The following is a 17,500-nucleotide window of genomic DNA, read 5'->3' on the forward strand; positions in this document are numbered from 1 at the left end:
GGTGTGTTAACTACGTCAGTGACTCGTGACACACACCTAAAAGCACTTCAAATTAACAAAATGCACACACTGTGTTTACTCGTCACAGACAACACAATGGGTTATGCAAAGTAGGGCAGGCAGTCATGTTAGGCCACGCCACACATTAGCCTAGAGGTCTGTGTGTGTAGGCAGACATAGTCAGACAGGACTTCCAACACGTAGACTATAGCAGGGCTCTAGAGTGCGACCAATTTGGTCGCACATGCGACCTAATTTCTCAATGGTGCGACTAAAAAAAATCTCAGGTCGCACCGGTGCGACCAGCAGTTCAAGGGGAAAAAAGTCTCCGCTACTCTGAAAGTCTCCCTGTGGTACAACAACAGACACACATTAGGCCAATATCATGGTCTAAACCAATCAGAGACAGTGAAGGGCGGGACAATATTGTATCGGTGATATGTGAGCGACATTCAGCTCAACCAATCAGAATGCAGCACCGGACGTTCAGTTAGTTTAGTTTTGTATATGAGACTCGCCGGACGGCCAAAGTATAAAAGTTCGGTTTCTGGAGCTAGGCAGTTTAAAGTGTTGTAACGCTTACTGAAGTACTGACTAAACCGTTACAGTGAAGTCTACCTTGTCGTGTGCTTTTATTCCCACACATTCATCACCACACAGCAAGAGACCCGTAACAGTGGTGAGCCGACCCTCTAGTAGCAATAGGCTAATGCTAGCGGTTAAGTGCGACGATAGCGAAAGTAAAAACACAATAATATTTTCGTTAAGTAAAATATAAAAATAACTAAAAGACAGTGAAGTGTTAGAATACATGTAATCAAAATACACAGTGAGTGCACCGCAATCGATTTTGGGAATCTGTGTAAAAGATCCAGTAAAGCCGATAATATAATGCACTTTATTTAAGATTACACTCTAACACTAGAGCCCCATACACACACACACACACACACACACACACACACACATACATACATACATACATACATACATACATGAATAGATATACTCTATTATTATTGTTATAATTTTTATAATAGTGTACTATAATGAGATTATAATACTATAATTAACTGTAAAGAGCATGGGAAAACCATGGCCGTCAAAATTTTATTTGTGACTGGTTCTAATACATTTTGAATTGAAAGGATGAAAAGCACAATGCATCTATAAAACACATTACATGCCGCAGTAAATGCACTGCCCATGGGTCCCCTCTCCCCACTGCCTTTCAGCGGCAGACAGCAACAAACATCAACAGACGAGGCCATGTTGACCAGACTGTTATTTAATCATTTACAAGTCAATATTGCCTATATGGACAGCGAAAAAACAAGTGAACCTGTAAAACTAAGGTGTTAAATGCGATGCAGTTGAAAATTAGGGTGCACCTAACTTTTGTGCTGGTGCACCTAAGAAAAAAAGTTAGGCGCACCAGTGCAACCAGTGCAAAAAGTTAGTCTAGAGCCCTGTATAGGATGATGAGTCATGATGCTTAACGCCAAGAGAAGCGAGGGCATCAGGAGCTTCTCACCCACAACACACACACACGGCTCTTAAAGTGGCTTAATTAGGCATATTAACCAGGACTGTGTGTTTATCAAATGATAACTTGTTACTCCTGTTACAATAAAATAAAGCAAAATTGATTTTCTTTCTATTTCCATTTCATCAGGGTTCACTGGCTTTTATACAGCTCAAGATGATACAGCCCACGTCTTATAAATCACCACAGCCACAGGTGTTTTAAAACTACATTCACATCAAGAAGAAATAAAAAGCTGATATTTGTGTGCACATTATAGTGAGTAGACAGAGCTTTGGAAGTTTGTGTAAGCACTTCACCTGTTAGAAGTACTTACATAGTTCTGGAGCAGCAAACACCCAATTTCTTTAGCCGATTTTACTGCATCACCTAAAAATTTCACAACACTTCCTACATTTCCCAAATACTGTCTGTACTGACGTACAAAATAACTTAAATGAAGGATATCTTATTATGCAACCAGCATCCTGTAATATAGATCGTGGCTGTTTCATCATTCGAATGTACATTTTTACATCATGTTGTACGTTTTTCAAACAATGTAATTTAGAATTACAGCCCTAACCCACCCACCCGCTCCTGCTCGTCTTTGTGTTTTCAATTCTGCTCTGTGGCTTTTCTGTGGAATGCTCTGGCAGGACTCTTAAGTAAACAGTGTTATTTTTAGCCTGAGTTAAACAGAACATTTCTTAATCACTGTCTCCCCAAATTCCCACCATCCCAGGAAGAGAATGAAAATCTTGTTGCCTGTGCTGATACAGATTTATCAATAATGTGCTCAGTATTGTCAGCTTATGTGCGTTTGTACATGTGGTCATTGGAAACCAAAATCATCAACCCACTGAGGCCTGGATTCCAAATCACACCAGAAATCTAATTGAAAATGAAATCACAGGCTGATCCAGTTTGAGTGAATTTAATCACAGCACCTCGTAACGTCTCTCAGTAGGGTGTGTATGGCCCTGAGCACGCTCCTGATGAGATGGCAGACAATATCCTGGGGGATTCCTCACAGAACTGGATCAGGGCATCAGTGAGCATTCTCAACTGGATTTAGGTCACAGGAACAGTCGGGAACATGCAGTGCCCAACCATATGAACGCTTCTTTGACTGAATGAGCCCAAATTCCCACAGACAGTTCAGTGTGTTGTTATAATGGCTATTAGGTTACACACAGAGGTCACTCTGTTTTAATATCGTGAGATGTCCGGTGTGTGTGTGTGTGATGCTACATATGTGATGTTAGGAGTTCTCGTTTCGAACAGCATTAAGAGCAAAGATCAAACAGGACATGATCACTGAGACTCACAAATCTTTCTACAAGTATTGAATCCTAACAATGGCAGTGAGTCTAAACGCAGCAGCGATCTGTGCATGCTTTTGTGTGTGTTTGCGCAGGTGTGTGTCAGCTCATGTGTGTTTGGGTGTGTGTGCATGCATGCTTGACAATAACTAACAGGTCATACTTGGTCTGCCTCTCTAAGCAATGGAGATGATTTACATTTCGGATATGAACAACTTAAATGGAAGAAATACTGTAAAATACACACACGACATATGTTTGATGATGTGCCATGTTCTTTGCTTACTGGTATTAGGGTATAAAACTGGGTTAAGAATTTTAAATTGATGAGCATACCCCCACAATGATGTGGGCCAATTGCTGATTAAACAGAGATGGGTTAACTATACACATAGCGAGAGAGAGAGAGAGAGAGAGAAGCGTTCATACAACCTCGATTACACCCCTTCCCCCAATAATACCCTACATATGCTCTATTCTTCCTTTATTTCCTGCAGTTTCCTGTTCATATGGTGCACACACATGGTTTGGTTTAGTGTGTTCCGCACAAAGAGAGAAGACACACAAACCTCAACTTTACTACCCTGGCAGCAGCATTCATATCTCTGAGTTCATACTTTCAATGTTTCGTTTGAATAAGTACTTGGAAGTGGTGAGAAAGGCAGTGGAATGTGTGTATGGACGTAAGAGGGGCTGAGGAGGAAGGAAAAGCATAAAGGTCGTCGGAAGCCACATGAACCGTTTCTTTTAATTCCATGAACATAGCTGGTGACCTTTTGTTCTGTGTTCTCATCGTCTTGTCAAGTAATGCGTTCCCAAACTGCACACGGAGCTTATTTATTCCTAAACACCTTCCTGTTCACTCTCACTTTATAGCACGGGACACACAGATTTGTTGCCATTTGCATTACCTGATACGAGGGGTTTATTTTCAAACATGAGCTTTTTGCTGATGTTGCACATTATCCATTTTCTGTTGACATTATACACGATGGGGGAGGGAACATGAAGTGTCCATTTATCCAGTTTGCTCTCTCTCACCCTTGTTCTTTTAAAGATGCTCTGTTTTGTTTCTAACAGAGGCACATACGTTGTACCCCTGCTCACTATATTATTGCTGCTGTTTGATCCCGTGTGACAAATTGTTTCCTGTTTTGCCTCGGTCTAACAGGAAGTTGCCTCGTAAGCTCCTAGTAGGCAGCGGGCCACTGCTGAGGACTCTGGGAAAAGAGTGGGCGAATATAGGGAGAGAAAGTGGGTTTGATTGGACAGCTGTGGGAAGCCTAGTTCACCTCCTCCACCTTACTGACATTTCACCTCCCCCATCATGCACAGCTAGGTCAAAATGAGTGTATGTATAATCTCTACTCAGCCTACAAGTTAAGCGCAGTCTAAATACACACCCAACTTAAACGTAGAGTTTATATACCAGTAAGAGGTACAACAAAGTAAAATGACTATAACGACAATTTTGCGGTCCTATAACTCTACTTCTAGTTCAAAGGTCGTAGCTTAATTGTAAATTAGAAGGTTGACGGTTCAAGCCCCGCCACCACCAAGTTGTCACTGTTGGGTCCCTGAGCAAGGCCCTTAATCCTCAATTGCTCATCGTGTAAGTCGCTTTGGATAAAAACGTCTGCTAAATGCTGAAAATGTAAAATGTAAAATGTAATTTTACAGTTACACAGACACCCCCCCCCTTCCCTTGCCGCTCCACTGGAGTGTGTCTGTGGACTTTGTGCCCGATCTGTCAACATGCATGTGTGTGCTCCGTCATCGTTGGACTGGAGAAGGCCTAGGTTCTAATTCATCCCAAAGATTTTCTGATGGGTTTAAGGTTGGAGCTCTCAGGAATTTAAGTACTTGATAAATTACCCATTTATCATATTTTTGAGTTGTTAATTTTGCTGCAATGCTCCTCTTAAACACAGAAACTGAAATTTCAGTGGGTGCCTAATTTTCTTCCTGGTTTTGTAAATGTAAGAGTCTAATAATCTGTGTTTGGTCTTTTCTGCTTCACTGTCCAAACAGTGCTGGCCTTCAATTTGAATGGCTGACTGAACCGATAACAAACACAATCACCTATTGTGAGTTCACCAACCGCCCATGTGTGTATGCAGATAAATAAACGTAAGCGGACACACACACACACACACACATTTACAAATTTAGAAATAATAATTGTTGCCAGTTTTTTTAAATTGATAAATGACTGTCATTAGTGGACTGAGTTTGAGCCTCAAAAAATGCATAAAAACATGCAGTCAGACTGCAAAACAGCTTTTTTCTGCTTGGATTAAAACAGCAGCACACTTTGTCTGAAAGAAACTGGCACATGCGCACTGAGGATGAGTCTCTGTAGTGAAACTGTAGTAAGACTTCATTGTCATTTATCAGTTAATTGGTGAACCAATGACTTTCCTAACTGGCACAGAACACATCCAAACCACGAAAAATGTCCTCCCTTTGGAAGCCTGATAAAATTAGGGTCAGACCTAAATGTGTGTTTGGTTTTCTGTTTATAAATGCCATGTGTGATGCGTGGTCATGGCAGCCTGGTGCTGAGTGTAGCAGCTGTAAGAGACACTTCAGTGAGGTACACTTTAGTCAGCATGTTTTGTCAGTTGCCTGAATAAACTGAAGCCGAAAAATGAAATTGCATGAATCTGTGCACAGTTTGTAAAGACTTTCTAGTGGTGCATCTTTGGTCAAGAATAAATTTGCATTTGCGTTTTCTGTTGCTGACTTAAAACATTTATAGCAGATCAAAACTTCACAAGGAATTGATCTCTTGGGTGGCACATCAGTCTAAAACTCTAGCCCACAACCTTGAAGCCTGTTTAGATGCTCAACAGACAATTGGCTGTATCTGAAGGAATGATGGAGAATCACCATTTTGCCGCTGCAGCAATGACTCCTGCTGTCTGGACAAGGCACTGACATAGTTGGTGGAAGAAAACAATGAGAATAGCGCGTTTCTCCATATGTGCTTCCAAGAATCTGCCGCTGGTCTGTGTAAAGTAGCAGCTGGCAGCTTCGATGCATCACAGTAGGTCTGTGCCAGACTGCTGCCCTCGTCGGTCTGTGAGGGTGTTGTACCAGTGGGAGGTGGGGAGGAGAACATGGTTTCTATAAAAGCCAGCTGCCGTAACCGATTTCTGGTTCTGTTTGTCTTTCCTATACACAGTGCCTTATTTTAGTCCTGAATAATTTTAGTTTTAAAGGATAGTAAGATATAAAATAGTGTCGACAGACTCGTCTCAGTGTTCTACGAGGGTTAAAAGTGACCATGCTTAGCTTCTTTTAACTCTTGAGATGCTCTGCATTCTGCATGTCATCAGCTCTTCTGTTTACATTCCCTCCATCTCTTGTCCTTTATTTTGCTACATAAAACCTGTGTATAGCAGCACATACTTATCTGGGTCTGCATGCCCTGAGCATTCCTGCCTGCTGTAGCCTTTTAAAGAAACTGGAAACTTTATCTTTTATTAGAATGGGTTTAAATGTGTCAGACATTCCAGTAGAACATTTTATTATCATCAGTTTAGTGCCTTTACAGAGGTATATGTCTGACTCAAAACATTTAATCATCTTAATCATATAGAACCAAGTAGAATGAAGCAGATGAATGAAGTTTTATTAATGCAGGGGTCAAATTGAACCTGGTTGTTTTCAGATTTAATGTCGGTGATATGTAAATATGTTTCACACAAAAAGACACTAAGCAGAACATTGCATTTTGACCCCTTTTGCATAAAAGTACTTTACTGTGATATAAATACCATCACTGACAGTTGCTTATACCATAATAGATGATTTGGCTTCATTGCCCACCTAGATTCATTGTAGGTGTTGACATGCCGGACTACTGCTATTTAAAGCCGTGCATGTGTTTGCATGTGTGTGGGCATATTGTCATTCTGGGGAGGTAGGTCGAGTTTTTTTTATTTTTTTTGTCAAGGCCTGCTTCTGAGGGCTCTTTGCTCCAGCCCAAAACCGGCTCTGACTGGTTCTAGCAGGCTGATGGCAGAAGTCGTGTTTTCTCTTCCTTCCTCCATCCGCATCCTCCACTCTCTCCTCTCAGTGAAATCTCTAGGCCATCGACCCACTCAGTACACAACCTAAAATAAGCGAGTGATGCAAATCCACAGGGATCTACCAGTGCATCCTCGATACAGAACAGCCACGCACTCGCACGTATATACGAACCCTCATAAACACAGCCTCAAATAAGCGCGCAGCACATTGACAGACATCCAGTCACGCGCTTAAGTGCCGGCTTATTAATAAAGTGCAGCTCAACGGAGAGCTTGGGTTTGTGTCTAGACGTTGCAGTGACTTAAAACGGTGTGTCTCGTAAATAGTGTGCGAGTGATGTAAACCAATCTGTATCGATCACCTCTGCTTCCTTTTGCGGAAGGTCAGGTCTGTAATTCTAATCTATGATCCCATAATGGGCTGTGCTAGAGGAACCTAGCATACACTAAAACTGGATTGATTGATGTATAACAAGCAAAACCAATTAGCACTTGCTTTTGTTAAAGAGCTAATTGAACCAATTGAAAGACTTTAAAATTCACTACATGATGGTCAGCTTATATAAGTTCTTCAATGACTGACTTACTGTCTCGTCTTAGGGCTTAACAGTGAGGTTCTAGAGGTTGAAATGTTGTTAGTGATCGATTTGATTACTGCCAGTACTAGGTGGTGTAACGCACACATCAGTGTTCTGTTTTTATATAGGGGTTGTGATCCGGTACATGCCCTGAATCGAATACAACTGGTTTAACCCTGTAATTTGAAACGCAACAATGATTTTTAGATATAAACACAAACATGCATAGCTAGCCTTTGAAGAAAACCTGATGTACTTCTATGTTGGGCATATTTTGATTAAGCCAAATCAATTTTCAGTAAGTGGTCACCATTATATTTGACTTGGTTGACCGGTGAAGATATAAGCAAGTTTGAAAAGCAGGAGTAATGAAAGCTGGGACTTGAATGTAGAAATGATACTGTAGGTAAAGCACAATAACACCGCAGAGTTGTCTGAGTCATGTACAGAACGCTGCTGGATTACATACAGCCAAGGTTGTCAGCTCGGTCAGTAGCCACAACTGAAGACTATCATGAAACAGCAAAGACTGAAATGATTCTGTGAAGCTGTTTGCAGCGTCGTTTCAATTACATTGTGTCTCATAAATTAATTGCATTAAATACAAAACTGGATCAGAAAACGGACTCATGGATTTGTGGTTTTATGTTAGCTAATTCGTGTTAGACATGGAATTAATTTTGCTAATCTAAGAAGTCACATTAACACAAAGAGTTCCCTAGACATATGATGAAGTGCTGATGCCTGCGGTGCTCTCCTCAGTTCCGTCCAAAGTAAAGTACTGAAGGCCTGAAGGAAGCTTTCTTGGGTGTCCAAGAAACATGGTGCACATGGTGCCCAAAATTCCAGTTTGAGAGTTCTTTCTCGACCTCGTTCCTGCTTCTCTCTCTCTCTTGTATCTTTCTCTGTCTGTCTGTCTTTTTCTTTTTGCGTCCCTTCCTCTCTGTCTCCTCTATATGTGTTCGTCTCGGTCCAAGTCGCCTTGGTGTCTGTTAGTCATGCTTATTTTCAGTCCTTTGCCCAGCAGCTAGATTTATAAACCACTGTGTGTGTGTGTGTGTGTGTGGGAGAGAAAGAGAGTGAGTGACTGAGTGACAGAATAGATCTGAGCATGACCCTTTCTGTGTCTGTGTCTGTGTGGGAAATGAGGAGTCTGAATACCAGTGGTCGTGCTGTATGCTGTGTTAGAGGAGGTTTTGTTTGTGCAGTACAGTAACTGGGTTACAGTAGCCTTGCTGCTCACTTTATTCTTCTGTGTCAGTCTGTCAGGAGTTTCGGAGGACAAACTGATTAACGACAGGAAAGTGAAGATGGAGGATGACCCAGAGGTCCTCGTCAAGGGTAAGTCTATCATTCAGCTCTGTGTGTGTACAGGTGTCTGTGCTGTGTGTAAACATCAGGATATATGAACAGTGTGTGAGAGCTGTACACCTCATTGTCTGGTGCATGTATGGGTGTGGGTGTGGGTGTGTTTCATATACTGCTGAAATGTACACAATAGCCTAAATGGGATATTACTGTTACCTGTGCTACTCCAGCAGTTTGCTTTTCCATCTTGTTGATTTAAACTATAGTAACAACACTATCATGTCACAAACACACTTTTGTTTGTCCTGCCATAGCTTAAAAAAGGTTATGTTTACTTGCTTGACTGTTTCGAACCGGCGCATTAGTAAAGCTGTAAACATTATAAGCAAGTGGCATAAATAACTAAACTGTTCATTTGGTTTGCATGTTCTAAACCATGATGCAGAACATGTAGGTCTATCTCTCCCCTGCACACTGTGGGAACGAGCAACAGTGCATTAAATGTGCTGAATTCACAAAATCAAAAAGATTATATAAGCTGATATACACCGCTATGTCTAGAACTAAACCAAACCTAAAGTTGTACAATATTTACTCATTTAATCTCGGAGCTAATAAAAAAGCTATTTACACACATGGTCACATAGATGTACGATATCTTGAATTTAATATAATATAAAACATGGATATGGGCAGTACGGTGGGTTGGATTTCCAGGTAAAGAAGTTTGCATGTTCTCCCATGTCTGTGTGGGTTTCCTCCTGAAGCTTCAGTTTCCTCCCACAGTCTAAAGACATGTAAGTTAGGGTAATTAAAGATACAAAATTGCCCATGATGGTGTTGCGAGTGTGCGTGTGTGTTTTTATTCAGCCACTGTGTCAATTAACCATGTGTGAATGTGTACTATTTACTGCTACTGGTGTGTACTTTAATAATAAATCAGGGCAGGCTAGTGTAAAACCATTGACACAAACATACACACACACTCTTACACGTTCATCCAGTCTGCTTTTTTCCATCCCAGTGTTTTTATTGTCGTTTTCTTTCACACACACACTCAGCCTCTCCAGCACTCTCTGAGGCAGAAGCAGCAGGTGGTTTCCATCTGTACACAGCAGTGGAGAACATTGACGTTATAGACGCTTCACCATTTCTCCGCACTGCTTTCCAAGAAACTGTCTTTTCCCCACACAGACTCACAAACACACTTCCAACAGCTCCAAGCTCTAAGGGAGAACTTTTGTCCCGCTGTTACCCTCCATCGCCCAGAGTCAAAAGTTCAACCAGCTTTTCTTTTTTTTAACTCTGATTCTATTTCACAGTTACATGTGTGTGCTCTCATGGTGCCAAAAACTCTGTGTGTGCTTGTGTGTGTGTGTAGGCTGGCTGCTGCGTGAGGTGCAGACCGGTTGGATCAAATACAGAAGATTCTGGTTCACGCTGACGGCCGATTCCCTGGAGTGTTACAGCGGACCTGAGAAGGATGCCCGTACACTGGGCATGCTCGTGCTCACCTCACTCTGCTCCGTCCTCTGGCCCGACAAACACACCTACAAACAGACAGGTAACGTAAACAAAATATTATTTTCATGTCTGATCCTGTAAAGGATTTTCTCAGGGTGATGTCTGTAATAAAAGCTTTACATGTCAGCTGTTCAACTTTTGCGCTCAAATGACAATAAATTGAACATAGAATTTACTATTAAAGTTATAGTTGAGTTTCTAGTTTGTGAGTTTATTGCAAAGGGATTGTTTGCAAAAGGAAAAGTGCCTGTTGCATTATATGCATTGTCTGTTTAAATATTTGGCAGCATCTAACCAAACTTAGATTCAGTGATACTATACATACTGATGCAGTGATAAGTTTCCTTGATATTGCAATGTAGTGCAAAGATAAGCTACTATGATTTGGAATATAAATAATAAAAATGGTTTATGTGTGCTGTCATTTTATTCCATATATGCAGATTTAAATATATGCATAGACATTTTTATAAAAATCAGTTTTACAGCAAGGAGTGAATGACCAGTACATGTGTCATGTGACCTCAGGTCACCCTGTGGGAAATAATGGGATCACTTATGCAGCCTGTGTCTACATTTGCAGTTCAGAAAATACAGTGCATTGTACATATTTTCTGGCAGTGCGTCTGGGCTTTGGAGAACAGAGAAAGCAATGAGCCGCGTTTGAGCTCAGAGTTCAGTAGAAAAGCAATGGCATGCAGAAGGGGAACAGAGGCCCTTTGGTGAGTAAGTGGCACTCATCCGTTCCTTTCATGCAGAAAGATGTAAGGGCTGAGTCAGAAAAGCTAGGAATTGACTGGGAAAAGTCTGTGACCAAGCTGACTTAGTCACACTGAAGCGTAAGTGTGTGTGTGTGGTTTCCAGATTAGTGTGTATAGGGACTTTCCTTAAGTGCTGGACTGGCGATTGTAGGCTGCTGGCTATTCTGCCATCCAGTTTGATATAAAACATAATAGTAAGACACAAACCATAAAAAGTTGGTTAAGTTCTGTCTAAATTATAGCTGGACAGTCTAGACATCAGTTGGACAGCAACCACAGATATGCCCACAATGCCACCGTGCAGCAGCATCTCTAAATGCTGCACTATAGTCTGTTGATTTTCACAGACTAGGCATGGGCAAAGGAGCCCGGTTTACCTTAGCATGAAAGCCTCATTTCAACATCATGACATATACACACACAGCAATAACTACAGCTTACCACATCCAAAAGAAAAGGACCAAACGGCTGACAAAACACTCACAGAGATAAAAACGAGAAAGACACACACATGCACAGCAAGGCCCTGTTTGGGTCCGTTACTACATTATGCCCAGTAATTTCAGGAAAACTGGAATCATCGTGACCATAACCCGGATAAAGTGGTGGTAAAGCTGTTTGGCGTTCTATCCAGAAAAAGAAAACCCTTCAATTTTGTGCTTGAGTTTGGGTTTATTTCAATATCCTGTGATTGTGTGTTTCTAGGTTATTGGAGCCTGACTGTGTTCGGACGGAAACACAGCTACAAACTCTTCACTAAACACTTTAACGAGGCTGTGCACTGGGCATGTGCTGTACAAAAGGTCATCGACAGCAAAGCACCGGTAGAGACACCGACTCAGCTCCTCATACGGGACATCGAGGTAAACACCCACTGTGCGACTCCTCATGCTTGTCAGCATCTCTTGACCATTGGCGGGGTTATTAATATGAATAGTTGTGGTGCTGTGGGATTGCCTGCATCTGTAAATAACCCACGCTTTACTCTCCCTGTCACTCCGTCTCTAGCCTGCTGTGATGTAATAAAAAGCTCTGTGCAGGCTCTGTATTAATAACCTTCTGGTTGCTAGCCCACAGAAGTGTCAGGAATCCTGCTCTGGTCGTAGACATACATATTCAAACAGAATTCAGGGCTTTCCTTTTATCAGTTTCACTTTCAGAGTTAAGGTGGGCTGCCCAAGTGCTTTTAAGGAATCCCTAAATAATAAATCGATATTTTCTTCCATTATTTCTGTGTGAAATGTTTGGGCCACTGAAAACATTAGTATTGAAGTTCTACTCTTGTGTAGATAATACGATTCACCCACACATAAAAAAACTCCCAAAACCCCTTAACAAACAACCAAACAAACATACAATATAATGCGAGCGAGATAGACGGTGGATTGATAGAAATGGAGCTAGAAAGACAGATTTTTCCTCTAAACAGACGGACTGATTCACACATGGGTATGCATGTGTGAAAAACAAATGAGTAGAAGGAGAAGATGACTGGATTTTGGCGGAGTTTTATTTTGTAACAGTAATTAAAGACCAAAGTCTGGGTGAGAACGCTGTGGTTTGACAGGCGTGTGGGAAGTTTTAAGAATGGGGGTTTGTCATGAGAGTCGAAAAGTGTGACGCAGCGCAGTTTAAATTAACATGCACACACACACACACACACACACACACATATGAAATGAGGGACTGAAATAAATAGTCCAAACAAGCAATAACTGCTTGGAGGTGATGTTCTCAACAAACCTATGTATGACTGTGTTATCAGTAAGCTCACTTCCTATTTTCCTTCATTTTGATGTTCTGCCCTGATGCAGCTTCCAGAAAGTCAGAAAGTAAGCTTATATCCAATTTAGATTCCCTTTGGTAGATGAGTAAACCTTTAATGGCCTGCCAGTGATTTAGAATGCTCTGATGCCGCTATAGACCTTACCATAATAAAGCAGATCTTGAGATTAAATGAATGATCTTTAAAGTTTTGAGAATTGCTATTGACAAGTTGACTAAAGCCCGAAAGATCTGATATTACTGGGTGTTGGTTCTACACCATCAGCATTTCGGTATGCAACCTGAACCTATTTGGCCTCTAATGAACCAGTTCTTATGTGGTGGAACAGCACAGAGTGTGTGTGTGTGCGTGCAAGTGGACTTTGTCAATAACAGTAATGATGACAAACAGTCTAAGCATGCTTCTGTGTTAGGTAATCGTGTTGGAAAAGCTTTATTTACTACCCTAAGCACTCAGACTGTATAGTGCTGTACTATTTTAAAAGTACAGTAACATGTGGTTTGGAACACAGCCTGACACTGACCTCACTCCTACGTCCTTGCACACAGCTGACCCGAAACGATAGGCACTCCTGCATACACCCATCTGGCAGTGGTCAGCTGGGGTTCAGGCCAGCGGGTGTGTGTAAGTTCAGCTCAAGTGCAAACCCTCTGGATTTGGGTGGCGCGGGCTCACTGCGTTTCAGCTTTTATTTTAGTAAGAGATTTGCAGGGACAGATTAGTGGATAACAATCCCACAAATGGACTGTCATATGCAGGAATGGAAAATATGGCCTTAAAAGACTAAACGTCTCTGTGAACATCTCTGTGCTCTTTCTCTCTTTTTATCTTTGTTTATAGGAGAATAAGTTTAACCCTGAGGTGGTGGAGCACATCTACCAGCACAACCCTATTCTCACATACACGCAGAGTCCTCTGTATGCCCCCCTGCTGCCATTTTCCTACGGCAGCCTGGAGCACATTCGTGAGTAACACATTTACTCAGACATATACACATTTACCAGTAACGTCACCCACAAGCATAACATCTTTGCATATGTAATTGCTTAACACGACAGTAATGTGAACACACCTACAGTTTAAACTTAGGACTTTTATAAATATGAATGCTTTACAAAAGCTCCTTTTCCTATTAAAATCTTTGCAGTATGACTGCATCAGCTGATCATTTACCAATAAAGATTTGGCACTACTGTTTGAAACATTTCTAAGCAGCTTCAGGTCTAATCACAAAGGTCAGGATGGAAACCCCAGTTTGTCATTTTGTGCTCAGATGAAACTGGTCGGAATAAAAGTAAAGGAATCCAAGAACCACAAAATGAAAACAAATCTGTCATGAATTATAAGCTGCAGGAACATGGTTGTCACTGTCCACAGTCAAGCAAGGTTTACCTTGCCATAAGCTTGGAGGCTACCGTGCATGAAAGAAGACCCTGCTTCAGAATCAACACCTTTTAGGTTTATGGCCAAAACTGGTTTTAGGATATTAAATAAGGCTACAAATGACTTTTCGATTTGCCTTTTGGAAGTCCTGAACTCAATCCTATCAAAAAATATGTGAACTGTAATGAAAGGTTGAGTATGAGCCAGACAATAACCTAATTAGAATAAACTAATAATTCTGCTACTAAGAATAAGTAGAATTGTTAAAGATCAAATCAAAGTTGTACAAGAATCTTTTTAATGGCTATGAAAAGAGACTGATCAAGCTAAATGTGATCAAATGTTTGTTTGTGGCAAAATCAGAGCTAGTAAACAAATACTGGCATCCATTCTGACATCATTTAAAACATGCCAGTTTGTAGTTTTAATGATGCATCTTTCTTATTAAGTGAAAGGTGAGACTGGCTGGTGCAGTATCTCAGAGCCAGTGCTGAGTGCTCAGAGCCTGCTGTAGGTTTCACTTGTAGTAATTAGAGATATTTTTAGAGCCACACTAACACACATTAGGCCTCTGCATTGTGGAGCATTTCATAAACTTCTTTCATTTTTGTTTGTTGTTATTAGTTGCATTTACTGGCGTCCTTCCATATTGGAAGGAAAATCTCACGACACATTCATCTCTGTTTAAGGAAAGAGTTACTTTTAGCCTAAATAAAGGCCAAGGCTTTGGATGGGTGTTGGACAACTGGGCTGACTGTTACCCTTTAATTACCTTAATTCTATATAGGTAAAACACTGACTCCTACACACACACATCTTGAGCTGTGTACTAATTCCTTTTGTGCTGTGTGTGTTTAGATATGGACGGCAAAGGTTACGTGTCCGTGCGGGAGGAGGCAGTCCGGCTCTTTAACTGCGTGCAGCAGCTGGAGTTGGAGCGAGAGCCCATCCCCCTGATTCAGGGCGTCCTGCAGACCTGCCTCGACCTCCGACCTCTAAGGGATGAACTCTACTGCCAGCTTATAAAACAGACCAGCATCACGACCACGCAGAAACACACGGACACGCGGACGAAGACCAGCGTTCAGCTGCGCTACTGGCAGCTGCTGACTTGTGCCAGCTGCACCTTCCTGCCCAGCAGCCTAGTCCTCCGATACCTGCGCTTTCACCTGAAAAGGTGAGCCTCTCCCAGTCATACCCACGTACATACGGTCAGTCACATGTTCAGGCACATTCATGTTCTCGATACAGTCACATCTGATGCTTGTGCACCCACAGAGCCGTGAGAAAGTATTTCCCCCCTCTTAATAAATTATTTCAGGTCCTAATACAAATGGTAATGTAAGACGAGGGACACGTCATATAATTATTTAATTTATTAATGGACAAAGGTTATGCAACTCCTATATTACCTATATTTGTGAAAATCAAATAACTGTATGGGCCTCCTTTTGTAGCAACAGCTGTAACCTAAATCAGTGTCGTTGCTTTAATTCAGCTGCAATAGAGGGCTTCCTGTCATATGTAACAGGACTCGTAGCTTCAGATCTTACACTATGAAATCATCAGGCCACAGAACATTAGCCCAAAATGGTTGGGGGGGCAACGAATGTTCAAGTGTTTGACAAGTTTTTATGTTCCTCATGGTTAGCTGCAACTTTGACTTGCAGCTTCTCCATTAATTCTAATTTTGGAGGCAGGAACACTGACCTTATCTGAGGCGAGTGTTCCTGCAGTTTCTTTGATGTTTGTCTGGGAATGTTGATGCACTTCTGGAATAGTGGTGAGGTTTTTTTCTAAGTGTAAATAATAGCCCCCACTGTGATTCGCTGAAGTACCAGAGCCTCGAAACAAAGAAGCTTTATAATTCTTTCCAGTCTGAAAAATGTAATCTCTTCTGGATTGTGGGTGAGTGTAACACTTGTTGAGATCTTCAGCATTTAAATGCTGTTTAGATTGAACAGAATTAGCATGAATTAAGCCCAGGTGTGTGTAGTCTAATTAAGCCCAATTAACAAATTCATTTGGTTGATTGTGTAACTAAGGAAGCAATAACTTTTTTTCAATGGACCAGTTGATGTTGGCCAGAAATTAACTGATAAAATTAAATTAAATTGTAATTAAGTAAAATCGTATATAATTTTGTTGAGCATACAAGCCAGGCTTTAGCATCGAAGAATGAATTCTGGTGCACTGTACCAGTCTGTTTTTGTTTTTGCAGATGATAAACTAGCTAATATTTCCAATCTAATAGCTTTTATCTAGCTAGCTAGTAGGCAGTTGGACTTGCAAGTAAAACAGACAACTTGTGCAGTGTGCTAAAACTCCTGGCCTGGGCTCACACTGAACCTTGTCGTGAACAACACATGTCAGCATGACACCACATACTGTCTCCACTGAGCATACAGACACACACCTACACATTTTGGCATGTAAACACACACAAACCGCACCCGGGCTTGTGGCTGAGTGTGCGGAAACAGATGCTTGCTGAAGTTGTGGAAAATCTGCTTTCCTGCCCGATTTCTCCCAACCCACACACTCGCTCTTACACACATCAGAAGGACAGGAGTAGGACAGAGCTGTGAGATTGACCAGTGTTTCCCATCCCACGTCTCACTGAAAGTCTAAGTGCACCCTGGTCAAGGAACCAAGAATGAGCGAATGGATAAATAAATAAATAAATAAATAAATAAATAAACGGGCCAGCGAAGATGAGCTGTGACCGCTGCTTTTTGATGAGTGAGAGACATTTAGAGGTCACAGTCTTTTCATTCCACTCTTTTGCTTTTTTCTGACCTGCACTGGACTTAATCCTCTAGTATCTAACCCTGCGTTCACACAAGCTGACAAGTCGATGGAGTCGCTTATGGGTTTTGAGCACGTAGGATGCCAACTGCTTTTGACATTCCTAAGCAAGCATGAACCCAGACTTACCACTGTAACCAAATGCAGTTCAAGCAATTACAGGGTCAGGGGCCAAACAGTGGCAGCCTGGCATAGGTGGGGCTATAGTTGTTAACCTTCTGATTACTAGTTCTATACCACCAGACTATTCCTGTGGTCAAATGTATATAGTCAATGGCATCAGTTTTACATATGACTGTATTACATTTGTCTGTAATGTCTAAAAACCCATGAATCAAAGGAAGGAAAGTTTTGATGACGTGTCTGCCGTCTGCATGCTTCTGTCAGTGTCTCCCAAGACACTTGTGTCATGTGTCAAGTTTATAGGCACCTCTGAAAATGTGTCTTCAAATATTTTGGATAGAG

At 41.4% G+C, this 17,500-nt stretch overlaps 1 protein-coding gene across 2 annotated transcripts in view; it reads left to right on the plus strand.

Annotated features, from left to right (window-relative positions):
* Positions 1–17,500, plus strand: part of plekhh3 (pleckstrin homology, MyTH4 and FERM domain containing H3) — a 41,143-nt gene that overhangs the window by 15,114 nt on the left and 8,529 nt on the right. For both annotated transcript variants that reach the window (XM_063018873.1, XM_063018874.1), the window contains exons 3-7: positions 8,727–8,806; positions 10,155–10,337; positions 11,764–11,921; positions 13,685–13,808; positions 15,086–15,404. In XM_063018873.1, coding sequence (XP_062874943.1) covers positions 8,727–8,806; positions 10,155–10,337; positions 11,764–11,921; positions 13,685–13,808; positions 15,086–15,404 — 864 coding nt within the window. The remainder of the gene's footprint in view (positions 1–8,726; positions 8,807–10,154; positions 10,338–11,763; positions 11,922–13,684; positions 13,809–15,085; positions 15,405–17,500) is intronic.

Source organism: Trichomycterus rosablanca, chromosome 22, assembly GCF_030014385.1.
Source record: "Trichomycterus rosablanca isolate fTriRos1 chromosome 22, fTriRos1.hap1, whole genome shotgun sequence".
In the NCBI taxonomy this organism is placed as follows: Eukaryota; Metazoa; Chordata; class Actinopteri; order Siluriformes; family Trichomycteridae; genus Trichomycterus; species Trichomycterus rosablanca.